The 13,213-nt window shown below is 62.7% G+C and overlaps 1 protein-coding gene across 1 annotated transcript in view; it reads left to right on the top strand.

The window, feature by feature from the left end:
• DNAH2 (dynein axonemal heavy chain 2) overlaps positions 1-13,213 on the top strand; it is a 108,568-nt gene that overhangs the window by 50,251 nt on the left and 45,104 nt on the right. The window contains exons 32-42 of the mRNA XM_065417371.1: positions 5,978-6,081; positions 6,647-6,836; positions 7,063-7,243; positions 7,493-7,620; positions 8,122-8,274; positions 8,555-8,680; positions 9,531-9,749; positions 9,955-10,072; positions 12,332-12,468; positions 12,556-12,693; positions 12,941-13,099. Coding sequence (XP_065273443.1) covers positions 5,978-6,081; positions 6,647-6,836; positions 7,063-7,243; positions 7,493-7,620; positions 8,122-8,274; positions 8,555-8,680; positions 9,531-9,749; positions 9,955-10,072; positions 12,332-12,468; positions 12,556-12,693; positions 12,941-13,099 — 1,653 coding nt within the window. The remainder of the gene's footprint in view (positions 1-5,977; positions 6,082-6,646; positions 6,837-7,062; positions 7,244-7,492; positions 7,621-8,121; positions 8,275-8,554; positions 8,681-9,530; positions 9,750-9,954; positions 10,073-12,331; positions 12,469-12,555; positions 12,694-12,940; positions 13,100-13,213) is intronic.

A 13,213-nucleotide genomic window follows, 5' to 3' on the forward strand; every position in this document is an offset into this window, starting at 1 on the left:
ATCCGCCATGAGCCCGCCCCCCATAGACCTCCGGGCCCACCAGGACCTGTTGCGCCGGGTGGCGCGCAATATGGACCTCCAGATGGAGGAGATCGTGGAGGTTCACGACCCGATCGTGAACATCCTTTCAGCGGACGCCCCATCCAGGGTCGCGTTACCGCTGATTCGCTCCATTCAGACTAATGCCACCTCCATCTGGCAAACCCCGGCCTCTATTCCGCCTACGGCCAGGGGCGTGGAGAGGAAGTACTTTGTACCCTCCAAGGACCACGAGTACTTGTACACTCACCCTCAACCGTGCTCGCTGGTAGTCTCATCAGTAAATGCACGGGAGCGCCATGGCCAGCAGGCGGCAGCGCCAAAATCGAAGGACGCTAAGCGCTTCGATTTGTTCGGGCGCAAGGTCTATTCCGCGGGGGGGCTTCAGCTTAGGGCAGCCAACCAACAGGCGCTCTTAAGCCGATATAGTTTTAACACCTGGTCCTCCATGGAGAAGTTTAAGGAACTGGTTCCCCAGGAATCTAGGGAAGAGTTCGGGACTTTGGTAGAGGAGGGTAAGCGGGTGGCACGCACCTCCCTACAGACCTCCCTGGATATAGCCGACTCGGCCGCTAGGACCCTGGCGTCGGGTATAGCTATGAGGCGAACCTCCTGGCTCCAGGTGTCGGGCCTGCCACCTGAACTGCAGCAGACCCTCCAGGACTTGCCCTTTGAGGGTCAGGGCCTGTTTTCGGAAAAGACAGACTCGAGGCTCCAAAACCTTAAGGACTCTCGAACGATGATGCGCTCTCTGGGGATGCATGTCCCAGGTCCACAGCGCAGACCCTTCAGGCCCCAGCCTCAGAGGTTCTACCCTCCCCCGCCTCGCCCGAGACAGGACTTTGCCAGGAGGCGGGGTCGAGGCGGTAGGCGACGGTCGACCGGCCCTCAACCCGGTCAGAACCAGGGCCAGCCGAGACCACCTTCAGGGCCTAGACAAGCCTTTTGAAGGTGCGGTCGAGGACGGCACCAGAGCCAGCACCCAGGATTCATCTCCCCCCTTCCGGGATCGCCTCTCCCGTTTCCACCGTGCTTGGTCCCTTATAACATCGGACCGTTGGGTCCTTCGCACGGTGGAGAGGGGATACGCCCTCCAATTTTCCTCGCCCCCCCCCCCCTCCCACTCCCCCTCCCCGTCCCTCTTCAGGGACCCTTCTCACGAGCAACTCGTTACACAGGAGGTTTTCGGGCTCCTCTCTATGGGAGCCATAGAGGAGGTTCCGCAGGAGTTAAGGGGCAGGGGGTTTTATTCCCGCTACTTCCTGATCCCCAAATCGAAAGGGGGTCTACGGCCCATCTTAGACTTGCGCGGACTCAACAAATTCATAGTAAAGTTGAAGTTCCGCATGGTATCATTGGGGACCATTATTCCCTCGCTGGATCCTGGAGACTGGTTCGCCGCCCTCGACATGAAGGACGCTTATTTCCATATAGCAATTTATCCGCCTCACAGGCGCTTCCTGCGATTTGTAGTAAACAAGGTGCACTACCAATTCGCAGTCCTTCCCTTCGGCTTGTCCTCGGCTCCCAGAGTGTTCACAAAGTGTCTGGCAGTCGTCGCGGCATACCTTCGCCGACAAGGGGTACAGCTGTTCCCGTATTTGGACGACTGGCTGGTGCGCGGCCGCACCAGGGACCAAGTTCAAGCTCACGTCCACATGGTGACACAGACTTTCCACGAGCTGGGCATTCTACTCAACAGAGAGAAGTCCACTCTGGTGCCAACACAGAGAATAGAGTTCATTGGAGCGATCCTGGACTCCAGAAGTGCACGAGCCATTCTGCCAGAAGGCCGCTTTCAGTCCATCGCACGCGTCATTCACGGACTGCGGGCATCTCCGTTCACCATCATAAGGACATGCCTTACCCTGTTGAGTCACATGGCCTCGTGCACCTACGTAACCAGCCACGCCAGACTACGGCTTTGCCCACTACAGGCTTGGGTGTCATCGGTGTACCGTCCTCACCGGGACGACCTGAACATGCTGGTCACGGTCCCGCCCTCGGTCTTGACCTCCCTCACCTGGTGGTTGGATCGCGCAGTGGTCTGTGCAGGAGTGCCTTTTCACGCCCCACAACCCTCCCTCCACCTAGTCACGGACGTTTCATCTCTAGGATGGGGCGCTCACCTCGGGGAGCGTCATACCCAGGGCCTGTGGTCCGTATCCGAACTAGCCCTACACATCAACGTCCGGGAACTGATGGCGGTGCGCCTAGCCTGCCAGGCATTCCTCAACTTCCTACAGGGCCGTTGCGTGCTGGTCCTCACCGACAACACCACGGCCATGTTTTACATCAACAAGCAAGGCGGAGCCCACTCATCGCTCCTATGCCAAGAGGCCATTCGCCTGTGGGACTTCTGCATCGCCCACTCGATCCATCTCACCGCATCATTCCTGCCTGGAGTCCAGAATACGCTGGCGGACCGTCTCAGCAGGTCCTTCCAGACGCACGAGTGGTCGATTCGCCCGGATATCATCTATTCCGTCTTCCGGAGGTGGGGATTTCCCCAGGTCGACCTATTCGCATCCCGGGCCAACAGGAAGTGCCACGCATTCTGCTCCCTTTACGGCCGAGCTCCAGGCTCTCTGTCGGACGCTTTCCTTCTAACGTGGAAGGGCCACCTGTTCTACGCCTTTCCCTCATTTCCGCTTGTCCACAGGGTGCTGCTCAAGATCCGCACCGACCAGGCACGAGTAATTCTAGTGGCTCCCGCTTGGCCGAGGCAGCACTGGTACACCACACTGCTGGAGCTGTCGGTTCAAGCGCCGATCACGCTCCCCTTGAGTCCGGATCTCATCTCCCAGGACCACGGCCGTCTGTGTCACCCCGACCTACAATCGCTCCACCTCACAGCGTGGATGCTCCATGGCTGAATCAGACGGAGCAACAATGTTCGCAGTCCGTCCAGCAGATCCTGCTGGGAAGTAGGAAGCCCTCTACACGGTCCACTTACTTAGCCAAGTGGAAGCGGTTCTCCTGTTGGTGTCAGCAACGAGCTACGTCCCCCTTGCAGGCAGCTATCCCTCTCATACTGGACTATCTCCTGTCCCTAAGACAGCAGGGCTTGGCGATATCTTCAATCAGAGTTCACCTCGCCGCCATTTCGGCATTCCACCCAGGAGAACTCCCGTCATCGGTCTTCTCTAACCCGATGGTCGTTAGATTCCTCAAGGGCTTGGACCGGCTGTACCCACAAATACGCCAGCCGGTTCCAACGTGGGACCTCAACCTCGTTCTCTCCAGGCTCACAGGGCCCCCGTTTGAACCATTAGCGACCTGTTCGCTCCTGTACTTATCCTGGAAGACGGCCTTCCTCGTAGCCATTACCTCAGCACGGCATGTTTCTGAACTCAGAGCGCTGACGTCCGAGCCCCCATACACGGTGTTCCACAAGGACAAGGTGCAGCTTCGCCCCCACCCTGCCTTTCTTCCGAAGGTGGTTTCACCTTTCCACGTAAACCAGGACATCTTTCTCCCGGTCTTCCATCCAAAGCCACACGCTACTCGTCAAGACCAGCGTTTGCATTCTTTGGACGTACGCAGGGCCCTGGCTTTCTACATTGACCGTACAAAGCCGTTTAGGAAGACGACGCAACTCTTCGTTGCGGTGGCCGACCGGATGAAAGGCTCACCGGTCTCCTCACAGTGCCTGTCCTCTTGGATCACGTCCTGCATTCGTGCTTGCTACGACCTGGCCGGTGTCCCGACGCCACGCCTCACCGCTCACTCCACGAGGGCCCAGGCCTCCTCGACTGCCTTCCTGGCTCAAGTCCCGATCCAGGACATTTGTAGAGCTGCAGTGTGGTCTTCGGTGCACACGTTCGCGGCGCACTATGCGCTGGTGCAACAATCCAGAGACGATGCTGCTTTCGGGTCAGCGGTTCTGCACACAGCGATGTCTCACTCCGACCCCGCCACCTAGGTGGGGCTTGGGAGTCACCTGACTGGAATGGATATGAGCAAGCACTCGAAGAAGAAAAGACGGTTACTCACCGTTGTAACTGTTGTTCTTCGAGATGTGTTGCTCATATCCATTCCAAACCCGCCCCCCTTCCCCACTGTCGGAGTAGCCGGCAAGAAGGAACTGAGGGGGCGCTGGGTCGGCTGTGGTATATATCCGGCGCCATGAGGGCGCCACTCCAGGGGGCTCCACAGCCGACCCACCGGGTGTTGCTAGGGTAAAAGTTTTCCGACGATCGTGCACGCGGCGCGCGCACACCTGACTGGAATGGATATGAGCAACACATCTCGAAGAACAACAGTTACAACGGTGAGTAACCGTCTTTTCCTGCAACCTCAATAAGGCTTCTTTAAAATACAGCCAGTTCTCCTGGACTCCTTGCCCCCTCTTATTAGCCTCCCAGGAGATCCTGCCCATCAGTTCCCGGAGGGAGTCCAAGTCTGCTTTTCTGAAGTCCAGAGTCCGTATTCTGCTACTTTTGTCAGGATCCTGAACTCGACCATCTCATGGTCACTGCTGCCCAGGTTGCCACCCACTTCTACTTCCCCTACCAATTCTTCCCTGTTTGTGAGCAGCAGGTCAAGAGGAGAATGGCCCCTAGTTGGTTCCTCCAGCACTTGAACCAGGAAGTTGTCCCCAACACTCTCCAAAAACTTCCTGGATTGTCTGTGCACCGCTGTATTGCTCTCCCAGCAGATGTCAGGGGGATTGAAGTCCCCCATGAGAACCAGGGCCTCTGATCGGGAAACTTCAGTTAGTTGTTTGAAGAAAGCCTCGTCTACTTCCTCCTCCTGGTCTGATGATCTATAGCAGACGTTCACCATGACATCACCCTTGTTGCTCTCGCCTCTAAACTTAACCCAAAGACTCTCAACAGGTTTTTCTCCAGTTTCATACTGGAGCTCTGAGCAATCATACAGTGCAAGTCCCCCACCTTTTCTCCCGTACCTGTCCTTCCTGAACAGTTTCTACCCATCCATGACAGTGCTCCAGTCATGTGAGTTACCCCACCAAGTCTGTTCTTCCAGTCACATCATAGCTCCTTGACTGTGCCAGGACGTCCAATTCTTCCTGCTTGTTTCCCAGGCCTCGTGCGTTCGTGTACAGGCACCTAAGCTAACTAGCCAATTGCCCTGCTTTCTCGGTATGAATCAGGAGGCCTCCCTTGTTGCACCCTCCTCCTTGCGTTTCCTCCTGATATCCCACTTCCCTCCGGGCTTAGGTCACCATCCCCGGTGACCCTAGTTTAAAGCCCTCCTCACAAGGTTAGCCAGCCTGCCTGCGAAGATGCTCTTCCCTCTCTTCGGTAGGTGGATCCCATCTCTTCCTAGCAATCCTTCTTCCCGGAACAACATCCCGTGGTCGAAGAATCCAAAGCCCTCTCTCCGACACCACCTGCATAACCACGCATTTACCTCCACAATTCGATGGTCCCTACTTGGGCCTTTTCCTTCACCAGGGAGTACCTGGTGGGAGCTCCATCGCTTGAGACAGAGTCCCCGGGACTAGCACTGCCCAAGTCCGGGTCCCTGCGGAGCTCTCCACCATGTCCGGTGCTCCCCCAGCCCTGCTCCCTGCTTTTCATCTCTCCTTTGAGGTGGCAGCGCGGCCCAGTGGGCTCAGCACGGGATGTGGAGCTGGGAACTCCGCAGCTCCACCTCCACCTGGCCTCGGCCAAGCCCCTTTTCCAGCTGTGCCTCCTTTTCTCCCCAGCGATATGACCCACCTCCCCGGGTGGGGGCGGTCAGAGGGCTAACGGGTTTGTGTCTGCAGAGTGCCCGGGTACGGCAGGAGAGGGGATGAACCTGACCTCATGGGCTGCCAGATGGATTCCCCCGGGACCTGCACAGCCGTCCTCTCTGCAGTCTGATGAGTCTCTCCCTTGGTGCCTGCTTGCTCTCTGTCACGGGAGCCCCATGGGCAGGTGGGGGAGTCCAGAGGCCTGGCTCTACTTCCCCCCATTTCCCCCGGCAGGATCTGGACGACTGTGTCATCAGGCAAACCAACACCCAGTTCCCCTACGGCTACGAGTACCTGGGGAACTCCGGACGCTTGGTCATCACGCCGCTCACCGACAGGTACAGGCACGGTGTGTCCAGCCCCTGCCGCTCCGGGGCGGTCGGCAGCCCCCCAGGGCGCGCTGGGAGTTCAGGGGGATCACAAGAGGCACCTAGAGCTCGTTGGCTAAGTTAAGGTGATCGCTTGATCCCTGACAGTGAAGCTGATGAGGCCGCGTGCTTTGAGATCTCCTGAAGAAAGTGCCACAGGAGAGCTAGGGACTAACTGCTGAGCTTATCATAGAATATCAGGGTTGGAAGGTACCTCAGGAGGTATCTAGTTCAACCCCCTGCTCAAAGACAGATTTTTGCCCCAGGTCCCTAAATGGCCCCCTCAAGGATTGAACTCACAACCCTGGGTTTAGCAGGCCAATGCTCCAACCACTGAGCTATCCCTCCCCCCCTTTTTGGCTTCATGATGGCTTCAGCTGAGGTCTGTTTCCCGAGGCAGAGGGGCTGGATGGGCAGGAGAAGAGCAGAGTGGACATGAGAGTGAGGGAGAGAGGAGATCCCAGGGGCAGATGGCCTGGGGGCGGGCTGGGGAAAGCAGGGAGATTGATGTGTGATCTCCCCTCTCTCTTTCCAGGTGCTACATCACTCTGACCACAGCCCTCCACCTCCACCGGGGAGGGTCTCCCAAAGGCCCTGCCGGCACAGGGAAAACGGAGACTGTGAAAGACCTGGGCAAGGCCCTGGGCATGTATGTGATTGTAGTGAACTGCTCCGAAGGCCTGGACTATAAATCCATGGGGCGCATGTACTCGGGCCTGGCTCAGGTAAGGGGTCAGGCCACTGCACTGGCTCCAGAGCCCATGGGACTCCCAGACCCACTCCCCTCCCAGAGCTGGGGACAGAACCCAGGAGCCCTGGCTGCTGGCCCCCCATGTTCTAACTCTTAGACACAACTCCCTCTCCTGGGCAGGGTGAGGTGTGGGGCAGGGTGTGAATGGGGGAACCTGCCCGTTGCAGCCTCACCCCCACCTTTCTGCTCTCGTCCCGCAGACAGGAGCCTGGGGCTGTTTTGACGAGTTCAACCGCATCAACATTGAGGTGTTGTCTGTGGTGGCCCAGCAGATCCTCTCCATTCTCTCTGCCTTGGCCGCCAACATGACCTCCTTCATCTTTGAGGGCCATAAGATCAAGCTGGTGTGGTCCTGTGGCATCTTCATCACCATGAACCCAGGTAGGAGACACGGGCGTGCCCACGGAAAGGTCTCTCTCGCTGGCGGAGTCGCTGGCTCGGGCGTGGCAGGCCCCCTCCCCATTCAGAGTTCAGATGGGCACCACACAGCCACTAGGGAACAACACAAGACCAGCCTGTCCCTATGCAGGGGCCTCGGCTCAGAGTCCCAGGCCTGGGGACGGGGTAAAGGGAGCGGGGCGGAGATGGCAGGTGGCCAAGGCTAACGTGCTGCTGGGTGCCATGGGGCAGGTTACGCCGGACGCACAGAGCTGCCCGACAACCTCAAGTCCATGTTCCGCCCCATCTCCATGGTGGTGCCGGACTCCACGCTCATCGCAGAGATCATCCTCTTCGGAGAAGGGTTCAGCAACTGTAAGGTACTCGCGGGCCTGGGGCCGCCGGGTCTCAGAGAGTCGCCCTCGGGAGCGCTCGTGGCCTGGTCAGTGGGTTCAGTCCCTGCCGGGCTCACAGAATGGGACATGGGGCCTTTCCTGTCTGGGTGGCATGGGGCCTTTCCCATCTGGGTGGCATGGGTTCCCATCCGGCCCCAGACTGGGGGGACTGGCTGGCTCAGAGAATGGGACTTGGGGCCTTTCCCGTGTGGGTGGCATGGGCTCCCATCTGGCCCCAAGATTGGGGGACCGGCTGGCCAGGGTGAGGGGGTTTCTGCTCTTGGGGGTGCTGGCTCTGGTATGGCCCCAGGTTGGAGCCGTGGTTGTTAGAAGAGGGTCAGGGGACGGCAGCCTGGGATGAGGTGGGGGTTCCCGGGGCTCTTAGCGAGATGCCCCCTCCGAAGCCTGGTGCCCCTGCCCCCCGAAATGGAGCCAGTGTGCCCCGGGCTGCCTCGCCCCCCGCTGACGGGCTCCGCTCTGTCCCAGCTCCTGGCTAAGAAGGTCTACACCCTGTACTCGCTGGCAGTGCAGCAGCTGTCCAAGCAGGACCACTACGACTTCGGCCTGCGGGCGCTGACGTCACTGCTCCGCTACGCCGGGAAGAAGCGCAGGGTGCACCCCGACATCACCGACGAAGAGGTGAGGTGCCCCCGGGATCCTGCGTCCGTGCCAGGCGGTGTCGGGCTGTAGGGGAGTTTTGCTGGCGATTTGGCCATGTGGAGCGACGCAGTCAGTGTGCCAGCCGGATCCCCAGCACCCCGAGGGTGCCCGGCTCCCCTGGCTCTCCTGGTGGCACGGGCAGTGCTGGAGGGGAGTTTTGCCGGCGGTTTGGCCGTGTGGAGCGACGCAGTCAGTGTGCCAGCCGGATCCCCGGCACCCGAGGGTGCCCGGCTCACCTGGCTCTCCTGGTGGCTTTCAGATCCTACTGATGGCCATGAAGGACATGAATATTGCCAAGCTCGCCTCAGTCGACGTGCCCCTCTTCAACGGCATTGTCCAGGACCTCTTCCCGGGCATCGAGTCGCCGGTCATTGACTACGGGAAGGTCAGCTAGCCGGCCCGGCCACTCAGCTGGGCTCCTTCCCCCGGGGCTGGAGCCAAGGAGCCAAGTGAGATGGAGCCCAGCGCCCTCTAGTGCCAAGAGGCTGCACTGCCGAGGCACTTCCTTCCAGAGCGCAGGGGACGCGGAGCCCGGAGTCCTTGGTTTTGTTCCCAGCTCGGGGATGGGAGCAGGGTGTCGTGGTTAGAGCAGGGGGTGGCTGGGAGCCAGGACTCCTGGGTTCTCTCCCTGGCTCTGGGAGGGGAGTGGGGGCTGGTGGATGAGAGCAGGGAGCCAGGACTCCTGGGTTCTCTCCCCGGCTCGGGGAGGGGAGTGGGGGCTGGTGGGTCAGAGCAGGGGGGCTGGGAGCCAGGACTCCTGGGTTCTCTCCTGGTTCTGGGAGGGGAGCGGGGTCTAGCGGTTAGAGTGGGGGGCACTGGAGGCCAGGACTCCTGGGTTCTCTCCTGGTTCTGGGAGGGGAGCAGGGTCGAGGGGTTAGAGCGGGGGCTGGGGGGCTGGAGGCAAGGACTCCTGGGTTCTCTTCCCGGCTCTGGGAGGGGAGCGGGGTCTAGGGGTAAGAGCAGGGGGGCTGGGGGCCAGGACTCCTGGGTTCTCTCCTGGTTCTGGGAGGGGAGCAAGGTCTAGGGGTTAGAGCGGGGGGGGGAGGGCTGGAGGCCAGGACTCCTGGGTTCTCTCCTGGTTCTGGGAGGGGAGCGGGATCTTGGGGACATGCCCAGCGAGCTCAGGCCAGGCGTGGAGTGGGCCGCTCCAGGCTCTGCCTCGGGCCATGCCCCATCCCGGGCTCCCCGCTCTGTGGCTGGGGCCCGTCACCCCAGGCCCGGCCCTGTCTCTGCAGCTGAAGGAAGCCATCGAGCTGGAGCTGAAGGGGATGGGGCTGCAGGTGATCCCCTTCACCATCACCAAGGTCATCCAGCTCTACGAGACCAAGAACTCCCGCCACTCCACCATGATCGTGGGCAACACGGGCAGCGGCAAGACGGTCACCTGGCGCACCCTGCAGGCCACCATGTCCGCCCTGTGCCGGAGCGGGGACGCCGCCTACAACCTCGTCCGGGTCAGTGGGTGCTGCCGGGGCCGGGGCCTGCACCGCCCGTGGGTGGGGAGCTGGGGCCATCTCCAGGGGGCACAGACTGCCCTGGCGCCGGGGGGCGGGGGCAGGGGGCTGGGATCCGTGGCTGGGCTGGGCGGGGGTCCCTGGCTTCCCGCCCCAGTGATGTCCATGTGCTTCTCTCCCCTCCGGCGGGCGCTGGCACCGGCAGGAATTCCCCCTGAACCCCAAGGCCGTGTCCCTGGGCGAGCTGTATGGAGAGTACGACCTCAGCACTGGCGAGTGGACAGATGGCATCCTGTCCAGCGTCATGAGGGCGGCCTGCGCAGGTACCCACGGGCTCCGGGGCCAGGGCCACAGCCAGGGCCAGGAGTGAGCTGCAGCCAGAGATGGGGGCAGAGCACAGCCCATAGGAGTGGGGGGGGGCATGGCCAGGGGCAGGGCACGGCTTATAGGACTGGGTGGGTGGGGGGATGTGCCCGCGGGCAGGGCACAGCCGATAGGAGTGGGTGTGGGGGGCCGTGCCCGGGGGCAGGGCACGGCTGATAGAAGTGGGCGGGGGGGGGCCGTGCCCGGGGGCAGGGCACAGCCGATAGCACTGGCCAGAGGGGGGGCCGTGCCCGGGGGCAGGGCACAGCTGATAAGAGGGGGGGCCATGCCCGGGGGCAGGGCACAGCCGATAGCACTGGCCAGAGGGGGGGCCGTGCCCGGGGGCAGGGCACAGCTGATAAGAGGGGGGGCCATGCCCGGGGGCAGGGCACAGCCGATAGCACTGGCCGGGGGGGGGGGCCGTGCCCAGGGGCAGGGCACGGCTGATAGGAGTGAGCAGAGGGGGGGGGCCGTGCCCGGGGGCAGGGCACAGCCGATAGGACTGGGCAGAGGGGGGGACCGTGCCCGGGGGCAGGGCACAGCCGATAGGACTGGCCAGAGGGGGGGGCCGTGCCCGGGGGCAGGGCACAGCCGATAAGGGGGGGGGGGCGTGCCCGGGGGCAGGGCACAGCCGATAGGACTGGCCAGAGGGGGGGGGCCGTGCCCGGGGGCAGGGCACAGCCGATAGGACTGGCCAGAGGGGGGGCAGGGCACAGCCGATAAGAGCGGGGGGCCGTGCCCAGGGGAAGGGCACAGCCGATAGGACTGGGCAGAGGGGTGGCTGCTCCCAGCCTGGCTTGGTGGCTTTGCCAAACCCCCGTGTGCTGCTTTCTGCTCCTCACTCTGGCTTGTCTGTTCCAATCTCTCCGCTGGCCTGCCCCTCTCTGGGAGACTGGCTGTGCCCGGGTGCTGGGGTGCCCCCAGAGCGTGCCGGCTGGTGCCGCCGGTTGGCACCAGCATTCCGCAAACAGCGCCGGGAGGGGAGGTGCTCTCATCCGTGCACCGTGCTGCAGCAGCATGCCGCGGGGAGCTGTGCCCCGGGCCCGGCGTGCTGCGCTGCGTGGGCACCAGATGCCAGGCTGTACCCACCGGCGCCGCGTGGGGGAGCCCCTGCCGTGCGTGGCTGCTCAGCGACCCGCAGTCTCATGGCTTGTGGCCGGGTCTCCCCACGGGAGCCCAGGAGATTCGGTTTGCATGCCGGAGGGGGTGGCGTGTGCGTGCCAGGCTGCGGTGGCATGTGAGAGAGTTCTGCTGTTACTAGGAGAAGGGGAAGGGGGCGGGCCTCGGCCTGACCCCAATATCGCTGGTAATTCAGTATGACAGCGAGGTGACAGGTGGCGGGAGCCGCCGGGGGGACTGGCTGGCTCAGCACCTGGGAAGGAGGATGGGGCCGGTGCCTGCCAGGGCTCTGGTTCCAATTCACACGTGATGCCCGGGCGAGGTGTCACTGAGTCTCGGTTCGTGTGGCAGTGTGTGTGTGCCCTTCCTGACCCCAAGCCCCTATTAGCCCAGCCCTGCCCCCCCAGCTCTGCCGGTGCCCCTCACTCCCGACCCGCAGCCCCCTGCTAGCCCAGCCCTGCCCCCCCAGCTCTGCCAGTGCCCCTCACTCCCGACCCGCAGCCCCCTGCTAGCCCAGCCCTGCCCTCCCCAGCTCTGCCGGTGCCCCTCACTCCCGACCCGTAGCCCCCTGCTAGCCCAGCCCTGCCCCCCCAGCTCTGCCGGTGCCCCTCACTCCCGACCCGCAGCCCCTGCTAGCCCAGCCCTGCCCCCCCCCACAGCTCTGCCGGTGCCCCTCACTCCCGACCCGTAGCCCCTGCCAGCCCAGCCCTGCCCCCCCAGCTCTGCCGGTGCCCCTCACTCCCGACCCACAGCCCCTGCTAGCCCAGCCCTGCCCCCCCAGCTCTGCAGGTGCCCCTCACTCCCGACCCGCAGCCCCTGCTAGCCCAGCCCTGCCCCGCCCAGCTCTGCCGGTGCACCTCACTCCCGACCCGCATCCCCTGTTCCATCCCTGGATGGCACATGCACATCTCCATTTCATCTCCTGTCCCAGCACCTGGCGCTGCGGTCGGAGGCCCGAGGGCACCTTGAGGGCAGTGGGAGCAGATCGGGGGGAGCAGAGAGGGCTGGGAGGCAGAGCTTTGGGGCAAGGGTGGGGAGCTCCCCTTGCTGCTCCTCCCAGAGCGCTAAGGGGGCTTCCCCTGCTCGCCCGGTCCCGCTAGACGAGAAGCCCGATGAGAAGTGGATCCTGTTTGACGGGCCGGTGGACACCCTGTGGATCGAGAGCATGAACTCGGTCATGGACGACAACAAAGTCTTGACCCTGATCAACGGGGAGCGGATCTCCATGCCCGAGCAGGCAAGTTCCCCCGGGGGCGGCTCTGAGCACTGGGGCCGGGGCCAGGAAGGCCGCGCGCTGCCCTGACTGATCCTGTCCCTTCTCTAGGTCTCGCTGCTCTTCGAGGTGGAAAACCTAGCGGTGGCCTCACCCGCCACCGTCTCCCGCTGCGGGATGGTTTACACGGACTACAGCGACCTGGGCTGGAAACCCTACGTCCACTCCTGGATCGAGAAGCGCCCCAAGGTCCTCGGGAGTGTGGAGGGAATGGGACAGGGGCGCAGTGCAGCGCTAGGGGTGGTGGAGTTGGGCCGAGGGGCACTGGCAGAGCCGGGGGTGTGAGCCCAGCGCTGGAGCTGCGGGTTGGGAGTGAGGGGGAGTCCAGGGCTGGAGCTGGGGGAGGGGCTGCAGGTCGGGTGTGGTGGGGGACCCAGGAGTGGAATAGCCCAAACCGGCCGTGCGGGAGCTTTGCTCTGGGCCCCTCACTCCTCAGGGGGAGACGGAAGCTCTGCAGCGGATGTTTGACAAGTTCATCGACAAGATGCTGACCTTCAAGAAGGAAAACTGCGAGGAGCTGGTCCCCATCCCCGAGTACAGCGGGATCGTGTCACTCTGCAAGCTCTTCTCTGCTCTGGCCACCCCAGAGAATGGGGTAGGTAGCGGGCGGGAGCCCGCCCTCGCGCTCTCATTGGCTGCCTTTCCGCCTGTTGCTACCATCGCTCGGAGCACTGGCGGGCTCCTTTGCACCCCTGGTACCCCTTGGTGT

This window comes from Emys orbicularis, chromosome 15 (assembly GCF_028017835.1).
Source record: "Emys orbicularis isolate rEmyOrb1 chromosome 15, rEmyOrb1.hap1, whole genome shotgun sequence".
In the NCBI taxonomy this organism is placed as follows: domain Eukaryota; kingdom Metazoa; phylum Chordata; order Testudines; family Emydidae; genus Emys; species Emys orbicularis.